At 41.1% G+C, this 22,232-nt stretch overlaps 1 protein-coding gene across 1 annotated transcript in view; it reads right to left on the bottom strand.

Annotated features, from left to right (window-relative positions):
- Positions 1–22,232, bottom strand: part of LOC136100169 (ALK tyrosine kinase receptor-like) — a 106,905-nt gene that overhangs the window by 39,657 nt on the left and 45,016 nt on the right. Inside the window, exons 5-7 of the mRNA XM_071805915.1 lie at positions 18,776–18,945; positions 6,787–6,881; positions 5,259–5,402 (exon numbers count right to left, since the gene is read on the bottom strand). Coding sequence (XP_071662016.1) covers positions 5,259–5,402; positions 6,787–6,881; positions 18,776–18,945 — 409 coding nt within the window. The remainder of the gene's footprint in view (positions 1–5,258; positions 5,403–6,786; positions 6,882–18,775; positions 18,946–22,232) is intronic.

The following is a 22,232-nucleotide window of genomic DNA, read 5'->3' as shown; positions in this document are numbered from 1 at the left end:
TCATGACAAATGTATGCCAGACTGATCCTAAGTATCATTTCAAAGAAATACTCAAAGCTTTTTCTTATGTGTCCATACAAAGTGAACACTATCAGGGCGTCTTTGTAGGAAAGAATCTGTGGTCAATAGAATGGGGCAAGGGCATTGCTGACTTTGAACAGCATTGAGAATTGCTTGTTTCTTGGTATCTTCTGGGACCAGAAACTATTCTAGCAGCATGAAGAAAACTAATTTCTCTTACCTTTTATGTTTTGCTTAAAGAGATAGCAGGAGTCTTCCATAAAGCGAGACATGCTACTAACTTTTTGGAATTTGTATGTTCAGAATTACAAAGATTAGTAGAAATGTGTGTTGGATAATAAAGACCAAGTTGGGTGGAGGTGGAAAAATTATCTCAAGACCTTTCCTGAGATTTACAGCAGTTTCTGCACAATTTAAACTGCTGTTCTTAAGAATGGACAGCTTTAAAATTTAGGTCCAAATTTAGGTCCTGTTTACTCCAATTGCATGAATAACTCTGGAGAGCATTTACGTCAATTCAACTTGATATGTTGGGATCTGGTTGCATGTTGATTTTCAGTATGGCACCTTTGCTATTTTCAATCCTATAGAGAAAGCGAATGTAAACACTGCAAGAAAGAAATTCTTGCCCACATAATATGAGATCTCACCACCCATCTTTGAACATTTTCTGTTACTGTTCAGGATGCTACTTTTGTTGGGAGGAGGGCACTGAGCAGTTATTCACTGTGTTAATTGATGCTTAATACAAAAATACAATTCTGCAGATACCTTTATTGCATTATGCCAACAGTTCAGTTAGTATAATTGCACACAAAGAGCAACTAAATGTAATTTACTTTTACTTAATACTCACTCCGCTGTTCCTTTCGGCTCTTTCATCTGATTAACTAACGTGACTCAGAGTTCTTCCGAGAAACAGATATGTGAGTACTCATAAGAGGACTCTCCCTGATGCAAAAGACAAAATCTGTGCAACGACCAAGGAAGAAGAGACCGGAGCTGAAGAAAAACAGCAATCCAGTCTGGATGAGAAAATGATTTGATGACAGTTTCCATGCAACAAACCATGGTCACACAATGGCTGGTGGATACACAGATCAGATGAGACAAAATAACGCAAGACTTGAGGGCAAAAAAGGTTAATATTTTTGTACATTTCACAACACACCGTTTTTGTTCTGTGTGCCCTGACATGAGTAAGTTGTCAGTGGGACAGATGAGAAGCTGAAACATCAAAAGAGAGGCTATCCTCATGGCATTTGCAGCCTATTCAGAAGCAACAGAAATGTTTAATTAAAGCTTGATTGCTCTGCGTCTTGTTATCTCCTTTTGCCTACTGAGAATCCTATTTTGTTTCCTCCAGTTTCCATGATAGTAATTTGTTTACCTAGAATTCCTCATTATTGCTCACTGTATCTTTATTTGCCTGAATTTCCCATATTCTGGCCTTGTCTATAAAAGGAAATTGCATTAGTTTGATATAAATTGGCTTTTTAATTGGTAGTTAAACTCCCTGTAGAGAAATGCTATGGTTTGAGCAGCTTTCTGTTTTACTTATGCTAATACCTAATAAATTTAAAAAATAAAGCCAAAGTAAGCTTGGTTTACATCAAAATAAACAGTGCACAGATTTAACCATTTCAATCAAAAATCCTAGCTCCACATGAAGTTGTTTCAACCTTCTGGTACACACAGGTTTTCTTACAACTTTTTTGCAGGCTTCTTTCTGAATCAAATTTCACCTGCAACCTTTCAGCAAGAAGTTGGCATGTCAGCAATAACACATCATTAATTAATTGAAAAGGAAAGCATTTGCATTGCTTGGTGATCATCTACCTAATGGCCAACTTGCACTGCAAGTAATGGTGTGACTTGAAACCTACAGGAATTTTTCTCTGTTCATTCTGGTCATCATCAAGAAACTTGACAGAGCAACACCACCACATTAGTTGTAGCAATGTTGGATCTTTTTCTCTACACAGAGCATCCATCATTCCATGTGTGACACGTGACAGTAGTTAACAGATTCCTGAAAGCTTTAGGCTCTTTCACAGCATGGCTGCATTATGTCTTTTGAACCTTCAGTGTACATTTCCCAGAGGCACACCAAGCCATGCTAAGAAATGGCAAGGCTGAAGAAGTAATTCACTGGGTACAGGGCCTAGGAACAGAGTGGACAGGGAGGCTGGTGGTGATGACTATCTCTTTTGCTGAAAATGCATTTCCAAGCAAAGCTAGCAGGTGCATGTATGAGGTTGTTCTCAGTTACAAACAGGCCCTTGGAAGTAATGGAGCTTCTTTGGATTTACTGTCACGTAAACAAAGTGGTACCTGTCTTTCAAATTGTACTTCCTGCTGTGTAGGCTGAGCTGGCTTGGGGACTTGGGGAGGGCACTTTGTTAGCCTGTTGTCTCCTCAGCTATAGGAACAAAGTTCTTTGTTTTAATATGATTTCTTAAGAAGGAAATATTATAGCCTACGATCCATCACGCAAGCCAAAGATCACATTAGCTGTAATTACTTTTGGATGAGCTCATATTGGTCAATGCAGTCTTTGGGACTTCAGGGTGGCACTGATGCTGTCGGTTCACTCGGACAAAAGTAAATATGTGGTGATCAAAGCAAAGGCCTTGACAGACTCAGTCTGAGGTTTCTCAAATGCATTACAGGATGCAGAAAGAAACAAGATTAAAGCTGGGCAAAATGCATAGCCCACGGATCAAACAAACATCTGCAGCATTTACTGAGAGCAGGGACCCAGCAACACAAAGGAAAAAGGTGATTCTTTGCTGTGGAGACCCACAGCAATGCAATGACTTCCCACTGCAAGAAGCTGCAGCTTAGTTTCTCAGATTTCTGCTCTGTCTACACTGAGGGCACAAAGAATAGAAAGTTACTGTAGGAGTGATTTCAAACCTCAGAGGCTGGAGACAATTTTAGACAGAACACGAACAGGACCAAGGGCCAAGCCCAGAAATCAGACAAGTTGTCTTAGAATCCACAGGAATTGCCTTGAATTTTCACCCCAAGGTCATAACAAATCATTTGAATTGCTCTAAATACCTCAGTGACCTTCTACTCCCATGCAATTTGATTCCCATTATTTCTACTATCCAAGCTTTTCTTTAAATTGCATTCCTCAGATACGACAGGGAGCAGAAAAGCTAGAAGATGTTCCATTATCTCAGGTCTAGTGAAAAGTAGGAAGTACCAAAATTCTCAAAGAAACCTACAGCCTATTTCTAGCCTATCACCCACACAGCCACTTTACATTAACTTTGCATCCAAACTTCAGGCCCTTCTCTAACCAGAACCCGACCTAATAGCTTTTGTGTTACTAAACCAGTAGGTACCCTGAAAGGAAATGTGCAGCTACCTTGGGGAACTACATCACCACCTAAGCACTAATACTGTTAAGGGAAGTCAGTCAGAAGTCCATAATCTATACCTGTGTATGCATCCTGCCACTAGATCACTGACCCAAGAGCAATACTGAAAGCACTTAAAAGGGGGTTCCACTTACAGGCAGGGAAGGGAGACACAGATATTGAATGGAAGGCTGCAAAGGATCTGCAAAGAGGATGTAAGGGTCTTCTTGGAAATCACACCTTTGTGACCAGCCCAAGCTCATACACATCTGCAACAGAGCTAGACACAACCTTCATAGCTGAAGTACAGGCCCACCCAGCCCAGCATCCCCTCATACAGGCTTATTCCCTCTGTCTCATTCTTCCAAGACTCCTGTCAATGCCCCTGCACTTCTCTTGCTGTATGATGCTCGGTATATAAAATACCAACAAACTCTACTTGATGGCAACTCTTGGCCTCCACTGTCAGAGCTCACTTCACAAGAGAATTCAGGTACCAGCAGCAACCCTGCTGCAGCAGCATGCAGTGGGCTAATACACCCAGCTTTTCAGGCAGGCTTTGAAAACTGTGTGGAGCTTTTGATCACGCTGACCAGACTGCTGTTGCTATCAGAGCTTATGTCACTAGTTCATGCATTTCAACAGGATGCTGCAGGTAGCAAAGTGAAACATGAACTCGAACAGAACTGACTCAAAGAAGACTTTCTAAGATGGAGGAGTGGGAGAGAAGGAGGCAGTAGGAACAAACCCCTGGGCTTATGGAGGCATATACCAACCACAGCTCTACCTTAAAAGGGCTGGTACTTCAAATTGGTAATCACCTAGGTCTAAGTGAGAAGAAACAGCTGCACACAGTGCTGAGGGTGGTAGTTATAGCAAGTGCTCGTCTCTTGTGTAATCACCCCTCATTTCCACGGCCAGCCCTGCTCCCCCAGATAGGCTGGATGTTGTGGCCACCTGATTCAAACCAGGAAGAAAAGCTGGCAAGGAAGAGGGAAGGAAAGGAAAGGAAAGGAAAGGAAAGGAAAGGAAAGGAAAGGAAAGGAAAGGAAAGGAAAGGAAAGGAAAGGAAAGGAAAGGAAAGGAAAGGAAAGGAAAGGAAAGGAAAGGAAAGGAAAGGAAAGGAAAGGAAAGGAAAGGAAAGGAAGCATGTTTAAATAGAAATGTAGGGCCCAAAACAGATATTTTGAATGTGTGGCAAGCATGGGAGAGGGAAGAGACAAACATTTGGGAAACAGTAATCTGAAAGGGAGGGAATGGCAATCTTGCATCTGTTGGGCCCATGCCACTACAGTTAAGTTGGAAAGGGGAGCTTAGGGGACAAGGAAAAATGAAACAACATTCACCATATATGACTGACATTTCTATCTAACTAAAAATCATGTTTTAAAACAAAGTCCAATACTGTACTCTTTTAAATGGGCAATGAAAATATTACTGAAAAAGGAAAACTGTGTTATTTCAAACCAAGCCTATATTAACTATAGATGGGTGTTCAGGTTATCACATGCTGGACTCAGCCAATTTGGACATCTCACTTTGATTCCTGACTATTTTTAAATGACCACAACACCAAACAAACCTTTCTTGCCATTTAAAAGCACATTTCACTTGAAGAAGAGGCTCCCTCTGGATCTTTCTTTCACCAGCTTGCAATCAAAATCCAAGGTACAGTTAACAGCTAAAGGTAATTGCTTTCTACATCTTGTTTTGTTACGTTTGTAAAGGACTTGCAAAAAAGCTCCAAACAAAGGCTTTGGTTAAAAAAAAAAAAGGAATCATATTGCATTTAGCCACATCTAACTGAAATCTGCACTAGCTGCAAATCTCTGCTGTCTGAAAATGCTTCTCAGACCAGACAGTTACCTGCTGGACCAGAAATGGGGGCAGTGTTGAGCTGGAGATTTCCCAGAAGCTTTTGTTCCCATCCAAACTTCTTCTGGCCACCTCTGCTGGTGAGTAAATTGCTTGAGTCTGGAGTGGTACCTCGAGGTGTCTTTTCTCCACTAACTGGAAAACAAGAAGCCACAGACTGGTTTATCACTGGGGGTGGCTAAGTCAGTACATAATCCAAAACTGAAGCTAAATTAAGGGCTGGAGGCTTCTTCGCTGAGAGCAAGAGCCTGCAGCCACAGGATATAACACTATTAAAAGGAAAGGGCAGATTGTCTTTCCATTGCTGTTATGGGAACTGTGACAAAAGAAAAATAAACAGGAATGAGTGGTGTGAAAAATAGCAAGTGAATGAAGACACAAAGCAGAAATACAGAACACAATCTTTAGCAACTGCTAGAAAGTTTCTTTTATCCAATAAAAAAGCATGTGCAACTTTTTTTAATTACAGCATAACCTTAAGACCTCTTTACAACGCTGGAACCTGAGGTACATTGTACTCATGTACAGAAACCAAGGGGTATCACTGCATAAATGGAAAGACTCACAGCCCCAGCCAGTGCAAATTAACATAACACAAAGCAGATGAAATATTCTGACTGCTGTTGTATGAAGATGTGGTTTAGATGTTTTCAATCTGAACACAGGTTGTAGCGTCAAGCCTAGGAGATGAAAGAAGGCAAGTTCTACCGCTCAAACCACTGTAGAAGTTTCATATGTTCAGAGCAGCAATCCTCCAATCCTCATGTAAGTTGTTGGTCTGAGGTACAGACTGACAGATCATTGAACACATTTACAAATTAACCAATTCACTATGCATGAGACTGTGAAAGATGAGCCAGACACAAATGTTCAATAAAAATCTAAATGGGGTGAAATCTGGCAGCTGAGGTACAGACTGGGCATATTCTAGAGGCCAGTCAGTCACAAAGTCTGGATCAGAATCCAAATTTTTCCCAAGAGTAGGAGAGATTGAAGATCCTAGTTTCTGATTCAGACTTAAATGCATGTCAGTCCAAAGAAAATAAGCTTGTTCTAATTTAACTGGCGTATTGTGCCCAATGTTATTGGAAAGTTAGTGTCAATCACAGGATGCCAGTCTTCCCCTAGCCAGAGTCCAACTGTCATTCATTTTGATAACTGTCACACAGCAGACCTGGTCATGTGGAACTCTATAATCACAGACTGGCTTCTGCATCAGCCTGGGTGGAGAGGCGATGCTACTGTCTCAGCTGGAAGCTGATGCTCACACACCATATGTCTTACAACCCATTTACTGCCAAGCTCGGAACCCATTCACTGGTCGGCTCCACAAATCAGGTCTGCATCTGAATGGCCTCTTCCAACTAAGCACAGTTATTTCTGAAACATGCCTTTACATTTCAAGAGTCTTTTGAAGATAACAACGCCAAATCCCTTCCCCACAGTTCCAGCCCCTTTCAAAATTTCAATTACATGGCAAATAAAAGACAAGTCACTCGCAGATAAAAGGAAAACTTACTTGTTAAATAACAGTCCAGACTAAGGGAGACATTGTCAAAAGCAATAACAGCATCAGATCCTTCTTCCCATGAAGCTATGATCTGAAACCAAAACCTGCACAGATTGGAAGAACATGGATTAAATTCTGTTAAAAGAGATGAAACTCAAAACTCTTCACAATTAAAGCTGTTTTAGAATGGAGAAAAAAACTTTTCATATAAAAAAATACAAAATTGACAGAGAAAGTATCCTCGCCCTTAACAAGCAAGATGATCTGAGGAAGGGAGCTGTGCATGAGTATAGGTAAACTGAAAAAAGAATACAGCCCGTCTTCCCTTCAGAGGCACACAGCCTGAAGCAAGTGTAAGCATGTGTGTGGGTGTGGGTGCCAGGCTAGAAAATAAAGTCCCCTAGCTTCTGGGAAAAAAACAATCAAAAAACCAACCAACCAAACAAAAAACCAGACATCTAAATGATTTTATTCTCACAAGTGATTTACACCCTAAAGTGTTAATAAAAATAACTAGACTGGGGCTCATGAAATCATCTGGAGTTTCTAAAAGGAACTGGCAATCAAAGGCTGAAACCAATTGAGGAAGTATTTGGTCTGGATCCACTGTCTATGAAGCAAAGGCTGACAGTCCTGGTAGTCACAAAAGGAAGGACCTGACATCGGGTAATCCATAGGAGGAGCAGAACTCATTATCTCCTTGTAGAAGCTGAGCAAATTTGCCTTAAATCACTTCCACACTCTCAGCTGGCCTTTGCCAGCGAGTTCTGCCGCTCGTACACGACCAGAAGAAAGATCACTGTAAATTCACCCTCAGTGATATAACAAGTCAACAGCAAGAGCAAAAATAACCCACAATCAAACACTTCTAATCTAATACTATATTGACCATGCATTAATAGAGTGCACTCATGGATTTAGATTTTCTCTTAGCTTAGCAAGTTCATGTTCTCCCGTTCCCTATCTACCACATAAAATCATAATACTTTGCTTAGGAAAGAGAACAATTTCTAAAAGCAGTCACCCGTGGCCTAGAAATGAGATAAGATGCTGAGAAGTTGCACCAAGACTATAAAAACATGAAACTATCATATGCTGTAGAACAAGCTGCAGAGAACGCGAAATATTACTTAAACTTCATTCTCTGTTGTATCTTGATGTTTTACACCACCAGAAGTTAAGCCATTCGTGGGTCACTTTACTGTGGATCTGTGGCTGACAGTTTCTGCTCTTCTACATATGAGCCATGAATGCAAATTCTTGCAGGTGTTCCAGTTTGGACCAGAAACTGGTGACAGGAAAAGATATTTTTGAGGAGCAGTCTTATTTATTTAGAAAGGCTGTAGAAATCCCATACCTTCAATGCACCAAGAATTCAAACACCAGCAGACTTTTTTTTCTTCTTGCAGATTCTAGTCCTTTATGCATAGTAATGGGTCTAAAATATTCTCTTAGCTTTTTGTCTGCTACCAGTATTCTTACATTGGTCTTGTCGTCTCCTATAGTTTTTAAAAGCTACCTCTCCTTTACCAGAAAATCAATCCCCCTCAAACAAAATTCAAGTCAATCTTCTCTGTTTATATGTGCATTTACTTTGGGACAGGATTTCCTGTGTTTTCAATGAGGGTTTTTACTATTTCAGCCGTCTGACTCTGTCAACAAACACAATCATCTTCCATGTTGTTCTGAAATACAGCGCAGCTTTCACCACCAGTGATGACAGTGAGGTTTGACATAAGCTAAAACAGACCCCAGGGATATCTGTGCCTTTTGAGGATACCTATATTGAAGTGCTGTCTTCTTCTGCAACTGATGTTCTTGTTAAGCTACAGATGGGGAGCCAGTGAGAAAAGCTGACCCAACCAAAGCAAAAGCTTCAAACAGAAAAAAAATCCTAGCAGTCCCTGAAGGGTGCAAAAGGGTTGAGAACACAGCACCGTCTGTTCACAACAGAAAAGAGTTGATATAGTAACTACGTTCCTCCTTCTTTATTTCTGGTAAAGTAAAACAATAATGCTTCAATACTGAAATGTCTTGCTTCTTGGAGATACACACTGAACATATGGAGAGACATTTCTAAAATGGATTTTATATACTCTAAAGACACGAGCAACTGCTATGAAAAAGCAGGCGATTGACACAAAGAACAGTGGATATAGTGAAGGAAGAATATCCCTAGCATTAAATGAAACTCCAAAGAGCAAGACATAATTTTCTCTGCTAAATGATGCATTATTATTAGCTCAAAAGGTAGCATCTCCATCCAAACAAATCTGGAGACCACAAAAGTGTATGTTTTGACTTTCCATACAAAGTGCAGGTACGGTCTGATGTTGCCAGAATCCCCACAGTTCTTAGCTGGTATACCTGAAACCCACTGCAGGTATGTCTAGGAGGAGAACTGGAAGAAACATAAAAATCACTGGATGTTAAACTGGCTTCTAAGTACTTATTCCCCCTGCCTCCTCCCTCCGTTTGCTCCGTGGCTGACATCCCACAACACTCCAAATGGAATTACAAGCTCTAGCATAAACATAAACTGTTCAGTTCCAGACATGCCATGTGAGGCTTAAACAACAGCTGCTGGACAGACAAAGGGGGCTCTGATCTACTTCTCCCTCTAAGTTACTGTGGCAGCAGCAGCGATGACTGAACCCTACCTGAAACAGGTCCTGAACCACCACAGATCACAGTCTGGTATGTGATGGAGAACCAGGACCTACCTTGGGCTGTAAACTACAGGCTGTAGCTCAGCAGAAGCTTCTCCCTCTCTGTTGTGTGTTGCTGAAACCCCCAGGAAGAGGTAAGGTGGAAATGGATTCAGCTACATGTCTTTCAGTTGGCTGTGTCTGCAAATCAGTGCCCTGCACACAGTGAACGTTGGAGCTGCATGGAAGGGACCACTGGAACTGAGTCTCTGATGCATTTAATCTTCAGCCTGTTTCCTGGGGGTGCACACTAAATGCTACTTGGAGATGTGGATATTTTGATGTGTACTTATGTTTGTAAGGTGCTAAGTTGAGGCTGCAAAATGAATGAAAAAGACAAGCAGTTCTTAGATGTGTCTACCCTCCACTTCTGCAGTCTTTAGCTCAGGTTGCATAAAAGAAGAGGCAGATACTTCTGCAAAGACTACTATGTACCTTTCTTTGTACCTGGCAACTAAATACATCTGAAAATAGCTTCAGGCAGTTTCCTCCACAGAATTTAAGCTTCATGCCCCGAGGTGTTATCCTTTGATGCGCTGTGCATGTCATGCCTTTTCAGACAACAAAGAGTTGTTCTTACAAGAATTATCAAATGTTCAGCCCCTAAGAACAGAAAGGCATGATATAAGCCAGTATTTCTGTCATTGAAGGGAGTGCCATCTAACGTGCCCATATAAGAACACAATAGGTTGCATTTTGTATTTGCAGTTCATTCAAGTTAAGAGACAGCCATGCTGATCTCACCTGCAGGAGCGTTGGGACCAGAACACTTCAGAAGTTTTCTGAAGTTCACCAGGGATGAAAAAAAATGACACAAATGCCTCCAAAATAGAAAAATCATGTGAATGTCAAACACTGTTAGGACCATCAGTGCCGCTCTGGTTGTCTATTAATCTGATTTTTTTTTCTAACATGAATGAAGTTTCTGTATAAATCTTCTCTTGAGATCAGCACTTCTGCAACAAATAGTTCATCTTTTTCTCTTCTCCAGTTTAATGCCACTATTAATTTAGAAATATGATGTCTTTCAGGTTCCATTGAAACAAGATCATCAGTTAACCAACATTTCAATCATTAGCTTTGGTGGTTTTAGCTTAATGGGCTAATTAAGAGAAACTTAATCAAAACTGAAGATGGAAATGTCACACATCAGTGAAATGGAAAAAATCTCACAGACAATCTCATTCCCTTGCTCCCTCCCCCACCACCCCTTTTTTTTTTTCTTTCTGTCTGATCTGTGAAATCAATAAAATGACTCCCTTTGACTTTGGTGAAAGCTGGTATGGACACACCAGAAGTGTATGTTATTGCAATGACTCTAACAGGGGAGGTGACAACACCTCACTGACATTTTTGCACAGATCAAAGTGGGGTACGATGACTGCACATCCAGTACTTCAACTGGCACTCGTACAGCACAGGTACTGGTCCACAGCACTGAACAGACACACTCACTGCGAACACAGATACTGTGGTGGATGGCCATGAAAGGGCATTCCTGAAGGAAATTACACAGGAACAGCAAGATTAGCCCTGGCAAGTTTGTTGTGACTTTGTTGCTTAATAAATCCCAGTAACTTCCTCACATGGAACTCAACTCCTCATAAGATAAATCTGTGTTTCTAAGCTAGATTTCTTCATAGGAACGAAAACATGGCTGCTACAAAAGTCTTTCATGGCTTGGATATTAGAAAAAAAATGTTATGTGAGGACTGGTGGAAATTACTTCTTATCTGTCTCTTCTTTTGTCCTACTTGACCCCAGGAGTACAGCTAGAAAAAATGTTCCTTAGATGTATGATAACTGGGAAGTGCAAGTTACACCCCGCAGAGTTGAGTGTCAGCTGAGCTTTGAATACAACTCATACAAAGGACTTCTTGTTTTGTTTTTTTTTTTCTTCAAATCTCCTTGAGACAGGTGGGAATTGCTGTACCAGGTGGACAAAAAAACCTAGTTCAGGTCTCTCCCTTGGGGAACCTCAGTGAGGCTGTCTGAAGGGTACAAGTTTTACATAAATTCAAAAACCACTCAAAGGTGACTACTGATTAAATATTTCAGTCACAGATTAGAAATGGCACCAAAGGCATAACAAGTAAGCTTTTTGGTTTGTTTCTTTGGCCCAGCCCATGAAATCTGAATCTAGATGAGCAGTTCCATGAAAGGTAGGACCAAGCATATTCCAACTCAGTTAAAGCTGACAGAAACAGGATAACATCAGAGCTTTTGGGCTGTAATTTTCTTCATTCCTCAGGATCTTTAAATCTTGGTTTTTACTTCAGCGTTGTCAGCATTTGAACTTCATCACATCATCCAGGATTTTCTGTTCAGTTGGTTCTTTTTGCTCACTTTTTTATTTTTTTCCTTTATCCTAACAGAAGACTGGCTCCCTCCCAAAATATCTGGGGCTTATTTACATAGGGAAATACGGAGCTAAAAATATGAAAATACTTCTATAGCTATGTTGGTATAACCTCTATGAGGACAAACTCTTCTGCTTATGTCACCTATTCTTAAGTCTTCATCACACAGAAATGTTAGCTGTTGGGTTTATTATGTCCTCTTCTGTTTGGAAGGAAATAAAAAACATTCTCCTTGAATTGAAGACCTCAGAGAGCCGACCTTGTGTAAATTTTGCAGCTCCCTCCCTTCAGTAACAACTCCAAATTCCACCTAAATATTGTCCCTGGCTCACACAGACATTTCATGTTTCCATTAGCCAGACTCAGGCAGCTGTCTTCATGCTATTATTTTAGAAAAGCTCATAATCACTATTTTTTTTCTTTTTATCAGAAAGATAGGGATTATTAACCAAGATTGAATGTTAATCTCCTCTGTACTCAATCCTCCACACAGTGACACGATCACAGCATGCCTATACGTACAAATCCCATTTCATATCTTGTAATGTTTCGCCTCTGATGGAAGTGATTTCTCTCTCTACCTAGCTAAAATAATTACAGCTGAACCTGCTTGAGATCAAGGTACTTACAGAATGGAGAAGTTTCAGGTCACTAACCCTTATTACATTCAGGTTCCCATTAACTTCTCTGTTACAAATGATGCATTGTTAGCTCACTTCACAAAGGAATACTTACTATTTGGGATAAAAGATATACTTAGGTAGAATGAGATTATTTGGAGAAATACAAGCATCTTAACCAAACTCAGTTACAGGGACAGGATTGTCACACAGGAAGTTACTTAATAGCCAGTAATAAAGGCAGAGATTTTAAAAAGTGTTATTAAAGGCAACCATACCGAATATACACACGTACAAAAACTGTCACAGATACTCTGCACACACTGTCACCAAACCCCCCTTTTTCAGATGAAAAGAACAGTCATCAGCCATCAGCAGAATAACTCTTACTTCAAAAGCAGGACAGAAGCAGACATAGCTAACAATACAGGGCAGAAGAGCAGCAATAGGGCCATTAAAGTCTCACTCTGTTTTTAACAAAGTAATATGGGACCACATTGGAGCAACAGAGGCTATGCTTGTTGGATGGATATAAGAACAAAGAGAGCTAGGTGTAGATGTGACCAATGAATGCATATGTGGTAATGTGGTAACTGAAGGAAAGAAGCCAGAGAGTCATGGTCAATGGGGTGGAGTCCAGTTGGAGGCCTGTATCTAGTGGAGTGCCTCAAGGGTTGGTACTGAGACCAGTCCTATTCAATATATTCGTCGATGACTTGGATGAGGGACTAGAGTGCACTGTCAGCAAGTTTGCTGATGACACGAAGCTGGGAGGAGTGGCTGATATGCCAGACGACTGTGTTGTCATCCAGAGACCTGGACAGGCTGGAGAGTTGGGCAGGGAGAAATTTAATGAAATATAACAAGGGAAACTGTAGATTCTTGCATCTGGGCAGGAACAACCCCAGGTTCCAGTATAAGTTGGGGAATGACCTGTTAGAGATCAGCGTAGGGGAAAGGGACCTGAGGGTCCTGGTGGACAGCAGGATGACCATGAGCCAGCACTGTGCCCTTGTGGCCAGGAAGGCCAATGGCATCCTGGGGTGTATTAGAACGGGGGTGGTCAGTAGGTCAGAGAGGTTCTTCTTCCCCTCTACTCTGCCCTGGTGAGACCACATCTGGAATATTGTGTCCAGTTCTGGTCCCCTCGGTTCCAGAAGGACAGGGAACTGCTGGAGAGAGTCCAGCGCAGGGCAACAAAGATGATTAAGGGAGTGGAGCATCTCCCATATGAGGAAAGGTTGAGGGAGCTGGGTCTCTTTAGCTTGGAGAAGAGGAGACTGAGGGGTGACCTCATTAGTGTTTATAAATATGTAAAGGGTGAACGTCACGAGGATGGAACCAGGCTCTTCTCAGTAACAACTAATGATAGGACAAGGGGCAATGGGTTCAAACTGGGACACAAGAGGTTCCACTCAAATTTGAGAAGAAAATTCTTCACAGTGAGGGTGACAGACACTGGAACAGGCTGCCCAGGGATGTTGTGGAGCCTCCTTCTCTGGAGATATTCAAAACCCACCTGGACACCTTCCTGTGTAACCTCATCTGGGTGTTCCTGCTGTGGCAGGGGGATTGGACTGGATGATCTTTCGAGGTCCTTTCCAATCCCTAACATTCGGTGATTCTGTGATTGTTGTTTGTATGGAGGGTCCCTGTTTCTTCACCATAGAATGGGATGAAAGTTCAGGAATAACAGGAGACAAACAGGTCTCTGGGTACAAAATGTTGCCAAGAACTTTCTTTTTCTTTTTCTTCCTTGATGGGAAAACTAATTCTCAGAAACTCATTAGAAAGATAATCTGAAAGCAGTGCAAGGGAAAGACAGAGCAATGCAAGACAGAATTATTAGACAAGAAGAATGCTCAGCCACAACTGGCAGAAATGCAGCAGAGTGGTATGACTGAGACAACTTCTTTTGACTGCTCTGTTTCCTGCAGCAATTAGTGAGAGGTTCCGCAGCTGCTCTGGCTGCCACTGCGATCAGCACGGCTGAAGGAGCCAGACAGAGCAAAGGGGATCACTCCTGAGGACTGAAACAGAACCCCACATTGGCACACAGGTGAAAAACCAGTGAGCACCAGCCTAGTCCATAAAAACCCAGCAAACCAGTAAGAATGGAATAGGTAAAGAAACCAGTTTAAAGAAAGAAAATATAATCATCTGGACATGAATTTTGACTTGTTGCAACAGAAGGTCACCTTCTGGGGTAACTTAAGTTTGTAGACACTTTTGCATTCTTCCTCAGGAAAGTCACATCCATACTACCTACCTAGTAAGTCACATTTTTCTCTTCCAACATAGTAAAATTCCTCAGTCTGTGTTCAGAAGATCATCAGCAAGAAAATAATTTTTAAGCTCTCTGACCACAATGAGACCAAAAGAAAATTGTTTTTCACTTTCTGAAGGTACTGCCCTGCTAAAAGGACACAGAGTCCAGTCTGCTATCAGTGAGAAGGCAAATGGTGCCACTGCTTATGATCAAAAATGAAGTTTCTAGTGACTTCAAGTAAACTCCTTCTCTCAGCCCTCCTTCCATCTGGCCATTGTTACTTAAGACTGGCTACGAATTTAGCCTTTGTAATGCCAAAAAAATAAACTTAAGGATGAAGGAGGCCAAGGAAGCCTTTCTAACCAGTAGACACATTTACTTTCCTTTTTTACTTCTATACAATCTTTTTTCTATCAGAAGACTGCACTGAGGTTGGGCATGTTGCTATTAATAGTTGCCATTTGTTAAAAAGTTCCTCTCAACAGAAGTTACAGGGAAATCTCTAAAGAAACATACAGGTAGAGTAGAGAATATAGTACTTAAAAGACCAGAGTTGGGCTGGGCTGGCTCATGTGAAGTCCACTTCAAGGCAACTCCAGCCAGGCGGTAGATGGACCCACGGAACATTTAGTCTACATGTCACTCCACGTGGCTGGCCTCAGCTTCTCCAAGAGAGCAGAAATCAAGAGAATTAGTATTTGTTTCTTAAAGTAATTTTTTCCAGCCAGGCTTCAGCCTGTTAGAGCTAAACCTTTTCCACCTTTTCCACTGTCTGGAAAAACAGTTGTTAGGTGGGCTGGTGGCACTAAGCATCAGCCTACAGCCAGCTCTAGAGAATCACTTTGTTACACGTGCTTGCAATTTATCTATGCAATATACCTTAACCATACTGTTAAACTAACAAAATGTCTAATTATTAGCTACACAAATCATTCATCTTCAATTACATGAGGCTTCTGTTTGCTCCTGCTGTCACATTCCCATGACTATATCATTATTAAAATTCAAACTCACATTTACTTACTAACTAAAACCAAATGTATAAAAACAGCAAGCCCAAACTATCAACTACGACAGAGCTTTCAAGACCGTCTCCTACTTGCATATCTGTGAAGGTGAAAAAGAACAATTCTCAACAGACTCATCTCTGGAAAACAAATGGTAATCTTCCATCTAATACAACAGTTTTACAATAACACAGTTTTCTACACTACTCTCAACCCAATCACTTTAGCACTGCATTAATGTGTAAATTTCAGTATGCAAAAATTACCAGTTCCCTGGCTTTCACTAATCTGTGTTGATTATCTGATTTGTCCTTCAGGGAGGGGCAGGTGACTCCATGGGGGCCAAATGAGGATTGTTAGTTCATGCTGAGTATATTTAAATGGCAAGTTAAAATTCAGCACCTCTGGAGACTTTGCCTTTTGCCTCTGGTAAGCACAATTTGTTCATCCAGCAGCTCAAGAAGCTCTTGCCCACAACTGGCTTCATTGGTGGTGGCTGCTTTGGTGGCACATCCTTCACCAGGCCCTTCACCCTTCCTTCCCCCCTCCACAGAGGACACCGAGCATGTGGAACTAGGTTACAGCTCCATTAACCTCCACAACACATGAGCAAACTCTCAAGATGAGGAAGAATAGCTAACTTTGGAAAGATGTAAGAAGCCAGGACTTCAGCCTCTTTAAAGGCCATGCAAGAAAGGAAAGACCTCACACAAGGTGACATTGCAACTGGATGATTTTCTAAGGATCAGATGGGAGGAAAGAAGACAATCCTTTCCTCATCGTACTCTTGGAAATGAGGAATGTATTCTGGGTTGCCCAGGATAAGGCAGTGCTAGAAATCTAACATCCCTCAGTCCCAATTTAGCATCTTTGTCATACTCCTCCCTACTTGCCGTTACTGCCAAATCACCTGAAATGTTCTAGCTGTGATTTTTTGCCAAAACATAATTTCCCTGAACAGCCCAGGGGACATAAAACATTTAAGAAATGTCTGTTTCTAAAGATAGAGCTGATCTAATTTCTTGGAAGTCTTCCTAATGATTCTTTGAAGTGCTATAAGCCAAACATGGAAATTATGGCTAAGCAGCTTTTGAACATGCATGCTTTTGAGCAGTTTTAGAGCATATTATCTTGTTATTAATAACACTTTTCATCCAGCTTCCCAATTACAATGGAATGTGCTTTAATTATTTGTGGAACTGGCATACTGGTGTGCTTTATTCAAGAGCTTTACTTCTGAGGGGTGATTTAAAGTTTAGCTCCTTCTGTAGGAATATCTGCAATATCATACTTCTAACGCAGACCCTCACAGCTACTGACACAAGAACCAATTAGAAAAAGACAGACACAGCAAGCTTTCAGCTGCACCAGCATTGCGTTCACATCAATTAAACACTTCTTACAGTTCAATAAAACTGCCATTTATCTCCAAAGTATATATACTGCAGTCTTCCCTGTACCATTTTGGTGTACACTTCCATGGAGTTCGTTCTTAATCTGTACATCAGTTCATATTTCCTAAGAAATGGGTTCCAAGATGATGCAAAAGACACCTGAAGTATTTCCAAATCTCATGGAAGATGTATTCCTTCTCAGGAAGGACTGGTTTCAAATAAATCAACCTCAGATAGAATTCATTAAAATAGTGCACTTTCTGTGAATAAATACAGACAAAACTTTTCAGGAGACACCAAAAGTTCAAAGATTTCCTTGCTTATGACTTAACCTCCCATGTAGCAGTTGGATTTGTGATTCTACATGAACCTGCTAGCCTGGCTTCCAAGATCAAAGTAGTCTCTGCTTGACTGTGCAACCACAGAGTATTTAAAGGAAAGCAATAGTACAAGAATACAGAATAATTCAGGTACAAAACATTCCCCTGGCAACATTAGAAAATAAATCACATAAATAATAATGACAAAATATACCATTCTTCAAAGGAAACACTGAATGGGAATGAAGCTACCAGGTATTTTTACAAATGGTGCTTCAGCAGTGGCTGCACAATAAGCCTAATGCTGGTATTTTTTAAATCTTTGACGCACAATATTAATTATGCATTCAGGACCAAAGCGTTGGCAGTGTCCTTGTATTTGCAGCCTACGTGCATCCCCAAGAGCCAGCAAGATAAAAGACATATTCATACAATGTTTGTTCAAACTTCTTGTAAGGCAAACTATCCCTTAATGAAATCCATTATTTCTAGGGCACAGATTTCCAAAAAGACAAAGAACACTAGTGCTCATGACACAGATTGTAGATGAATCTTACAGCCTAGGGGCCAGGGCAGCAGGAGGTGAAGTATGTCTGTGTCTTCTCTACAAACACCAGAGGCCAGAGCACACATAAAAAGTAAACAGTGAACAACGGAGTATTCCCTTAAAGCTGAATTGTAAGAAGCAGCTAAAACAACACTCTTTAAATAAGCATATGCTACCAGATTAAGCATATGCTACCAGATAAACCCTTTGTGCTTAAAGCCAGAATACAGACGTAACTGAGACAGACTTTTATTAAGCTGAGCCTCCTGCTACAGCTAACACAAAGGTGTTCAGATACATCCTTACCTGATTTTCAGCAGGTTTTTCTCCCATCCTTTTAATCCTCAGATCTAGACACACTCAACACTGGGGACTTTGATACCCAGAAAAGTAATCAGCTGTGCAGCTCACATCCAACTTTAGCAAGCCACGTAAGATGATCAAACACACTACATGAAGCAGTATGTGAGGAGAATGATTATTTCCAGTCAATGAAACAGAGACACGTAAGTTTAAGCCCCTTGCTGTATACTATTCAGAGACCCAGTTTGTGAACCAAGACCACCACTCAGGAGTTCTAAAATTGAGTGCTTTGCTCTAACTACTCAGTCATTCTTTTTCTCCACCTGTAACAGAAGATACCTCCTGGGGACAAAGCGCTGCTTCTCCCTGTGGGAGCCACTTCCAGGAGCGCTGCTGGCCATTTCCATTGCCAGCTAGCTAGTGATGGAATGACTGATCACCATGAAGGAGAATGATGAGGAGACTCATACCTATCCAGAATATCTGGGAGAGGTAAGATCATCCACTGCCATATTCCCAAACCTTCGCTGTTATCCACATGCCAGAACGTCCGGCTCTGTTCCGTTCCTGTCTTGTTCTCGACCAGCACCAGGGATATATTTCCCAGCAAGACACCATGGATGAGCCATGACATTCGTAGCTAGAAGGAAGAGAACATATGAGATTAAAACTCACAAAGATTATCCAAAAGTTAGCAAAATTCCCAACTCTTCTTTGACTTCTTTGTTTTCCAGTCACCAAAAAGTTGATTCTTCCTCTCTTATGCTCATGTAAACATTTTAGAAAACTCCACAGATGTGGAAGCTTGTAATACTTAGTCACGCTATTTACTGTTGGAACTACTGGGCTTTTTTCTAGGTAAAGTTGAGCCCAAAACACCTGCTTTAGCTTTCACATATTTGTCTGCAGTTTTAAAGGTATAAGCTAATACTTCTCTTACCTACAGTACAAAGATCACACTCAATTAAGATGCCACCTAAAAGATTCAAGTTAAGACTTACCACTTTTTCAGCAATAAACTTATATTCTTGCAGCAGCAAAATCACAAGGAGAATAGCTGCAAGAAGCAAGCATCACCAGTAATCAAAACTTCACCCCCCAGATACTCTTTTCAATAATCAAGTTTTTCCTTACCTTTTTCCAAGTTTCTACAGACTTTCCAATTAAAGTTCAGTAACAATGAGGTTTTATTAATTAAAATACCTTAGGGAACTGGATTTCTAACATTTTTTTATCAAGTTTAATCTAACTGAGTCCAGTTCTTTGCATTTATTCCCAAATGTAAAACTATTTCATGTAGTTTTCTCATTTTATGACTGTCTCTCCCTCATTGTATTAAAAGAAAAACAATCCCTTCTGCATCAGGCTAGTCTCAGAATCCATGTTACATGAATATAGTCTTCTAATTTTCTTGGGAAGCAGACAACCTAGGTCTTTGTTAATGAAGAGCATAAGTAAAATACACATATATATTACATGCAGGAGCTGGGTCTCATCTCAAAACCAGTAGAAGTGAGAATGCTGAAGGAATGAGTTTATTAAAGGCACATTAATTATGGATTTTTGGACACAAGAAACTGTTCAGCACAGTATCAAGCATCTATGCATGTTAAAAAATAGGTCTCTGGTTTGTAATACTTCAAAGCAAAGACCTAAGTCAGGAGAAATTAAAATTATATTTTACACAGGGATATCTGATAACATTACTTACTTCCTTGCTTGGATAGCATAGACTATTCATATCCATTTCCCAGCATAAAACATAACTGCTAGATTTTCCTTGCTGTTCCTATGTCATGGTGTAAGTCTGTCCTGGCAGATAAGTCAGATTTAGGGGTTGAAAGGACAGAAATTTTGCTTTTATTCTTAGTTTATGCTCACAGTTCTGAGGCGGATGAAACAAAATTCTGAGTACCAATTATATTAATGATCAGTATTGAATTTAGGTAAACAGTGCAGTTCACCTGCTGTCTGCAAAGCTGCAAAACCAGCAGTGACTTTGAATTTGACGATGGCAGAGACCAAAAAATCTAGATGTGGTTCCTCTCTGTATCCAGTCCAAAATTCACTGCACCTGCCTGGAATCCCTCCTGCGTGTGAACTGCTAGTGCATATGACACAAGCATTGATAAGGTGTACAAACTGATATGCAGGTATGGGTCTCTGAATCCATCCCATTACCTCATTTTGATCACAGATGTTCAAGACTGACACGTAGGTTTTCAGTAGTCCAACAAACTACCAGTGGGGCCTACCAGACCACAGCACGTCTGGGACAAGCCACTGCTCAACTCTGACTACCAGCTCCCTCTCACCCCAAGTTTGGGAAAGGACTTGTGGAGTCCCATGTCCATTTCCACAATGTCAGACAGTGGAAACCATGGGATGAACTGTGAGGATTTTCACCTCGCAGACACCAGAGAGAAAAAGTAGAGTTGAGCAGGACTGCAAAGAACTGCTTCAGACCTGACACGAGGTGATGGGCAGGAGGCAGCTGGGGGAGGGCTGAATTCACACCCACACATTCAGCAGAACCACCACCAGTGGAAGAGGCTGCTGACAAAGGTTTATGGTGTAGGAGGCTGATGCCTTCAATCTTGATATCTGCATGGCTGCTCCTAACTCTTGGTGCATACATGATCCTAGTGTCAGGTGACAATCAAGATTAAATAACCTGTTGGGTATTTTCTACTTTCAAGGTTCTATAAAGTGAGACTACTGAAATTACAGTGAAGATTGCTCTTGCCCTTAAATATCATTAGAATACCTTTCAGATCCACTTCAGTAATTTCGCTCAAGAAAAAAGTTATTTTTTTAAATAACTTTGGAATGCCAGTGGACATTTAAAGCACTAATCTCAGTTTAAAGCAACTCCTTTTACTGAGGGCCCATATGCGAGGCACTTCTAGGATCCTAATGCCAACTCTGCTGTAATGCACTATGTGAAATTTCTCATACAGGTAAACTGGAGCGACTTCACTGTGCCATTTTGACAGTTCAACATTTGAGAGGTAAAGACCTGAAGCTCCTACTATGCAGGAGCTTTCAGACCTCTGCCTCTTCTGGAGACCTGCCAGGCAGTAAGAGCCAACATCTGCATGGTCAGGAGTGAGAAAAGAGTGAGCCTTTGATAGCTATTAACGTAACACTAGAGCAAAAGCTGAAGCAATTGAGGAATTGGAATGGATGCCTTTGCACACATGTCAGCTGTTTGAAGGAAAGACATAGCTGGCATTAGATGTGGGAGATCAGCTCGTTGGCAAAGTGCAATATGCAGAGTCTAATGAACTGGCTCCGAGTGAATCGACTGGCACTGTGTCCAAATGGGCATTTTTGGCTGTGATTTCCATGGTTTCTGAGCTTCACAGCAGGGCAGTCCAGGTCTTTTCACACCTGCTGAAGTGAACCAGAGCAGATGATGAGCTGGATGCCATAGTAAAGACTTACGAATGGGGCTGGCATTCATTCCACACAACATGGCATCAGCGGTGGCAGATGGTACTACATACACCATGTGGCCTGTAAGTAGTGCAGTGGCACAGTTGGAAAAAACTGAATCTGGGCTGTTGGTGGCATACTCCTAACACTATGTTATCAAACATCTTCCTCTGTGTTAAACCAGCAGGACAATATTCAGAATCTAGAAACATCACTGAGAAATTAATTAAGCATTGCAGGTAGACATTGGCTCAACAGCACCTTGTTTTCTGGTTTTAGAACTCACCATAGCTGGCGATTAGCTGTTCAGATGCAAACCCAGTGACTCAGTCAATGAAATGCTCTAAACTGATTTGGGGAAAATTGAAGGGAGAGAGAGCCCATGGTAAATACACAGCATACTGAGGCAACTTGGGTCAGACAGCCATATGCACTATACTGCAAATACCATCTGGAAAGATGCCTTCTGAGAATCCCCTTAGCCTCTGA

This window comes from Patagioenas fasciata, chromosome 3, assembly GCF_037038585.1.
Source record: "Patagioenas fasciata isolate bPatFas1 chromosome 3, bPatFas1.hap1, whole genome shotgun sequence".
In the NCBI taxonomy this organism is placed as follows: Eukaryota; Metazoa; Chordata; class Aves; order Columbiformes; family Columbidae; genus Patagioenas; species Patagioenas fasciata.
The sequence above is the reverse complement of the archived record's forward strand: the minus strand, read 5'-3'. Positions and strand labels throughout refer to the sequence as shown.